At 69.5% G+C, this 262-nt stretch overlaps 1 protein-coding gene across 1 annotated transcript in view; it reads right to left on the reverse strand.

Annotated features, from left to right (window-relative positions):
- The window catches only part of ETH_00035545 (uncharacterized protein), a gene marked incomplete at both ends in the record, with an annotated part of 1,652 nt that extends 1,464 nt beyond the window's left edge, over window positions 1–188 (reverse strand). Inside the window, one exon of the mRNA XM_013375135.1 lies at window positions 1–188. Within this exon, the coding sequence (XP_013230589.1) occupies window positions 1–188 (188 nt within the window).
- Window positions 189–262: the final 74 nt, after the last annotated feature.

The raw sequence follows: 262 nt of genomic DNA on the forward strand, positions 1-262 counted from the left end.
CCGGGGCCCCCCTTGCGGACTTCTCCCCACTGGAGGGTTTTGAGTTTCAAGTAGTCCACGCCTTGGTAGGCAAAGGCCAGCCGCAGCTGCTGCTGCTGCAGCTGCAGCAGCCGCTGCCGCCCATAATACCCCCGATGGGCAAAAGCCCTTTTCCGCGCCTTCTTGTCGCTCCGCACTTTGTTGCACTCCTGCCGCAAACCCCCCACTCCGGGGGCCCTCACTGCCCCGGGGGGCCCCCCGGGGGGCCCCCCGGGGGGCCCCC

The sequence above is a fragment of the Eimeria tenella genome, genomic scaffold (genome assembly GCF_000499545.2).
Source record: "Eimeria tenella Houghton genomic scaffold, Eth_scaff2548, whole genome shotgun sequence".
In the NCBI taxonomy this organism is placed as follows: Eukaryota; Apicomplexa; class Conoidasida; order Eucoccidiorida; family Eimeriidae; genus Eimeria; species Eimeria tenella.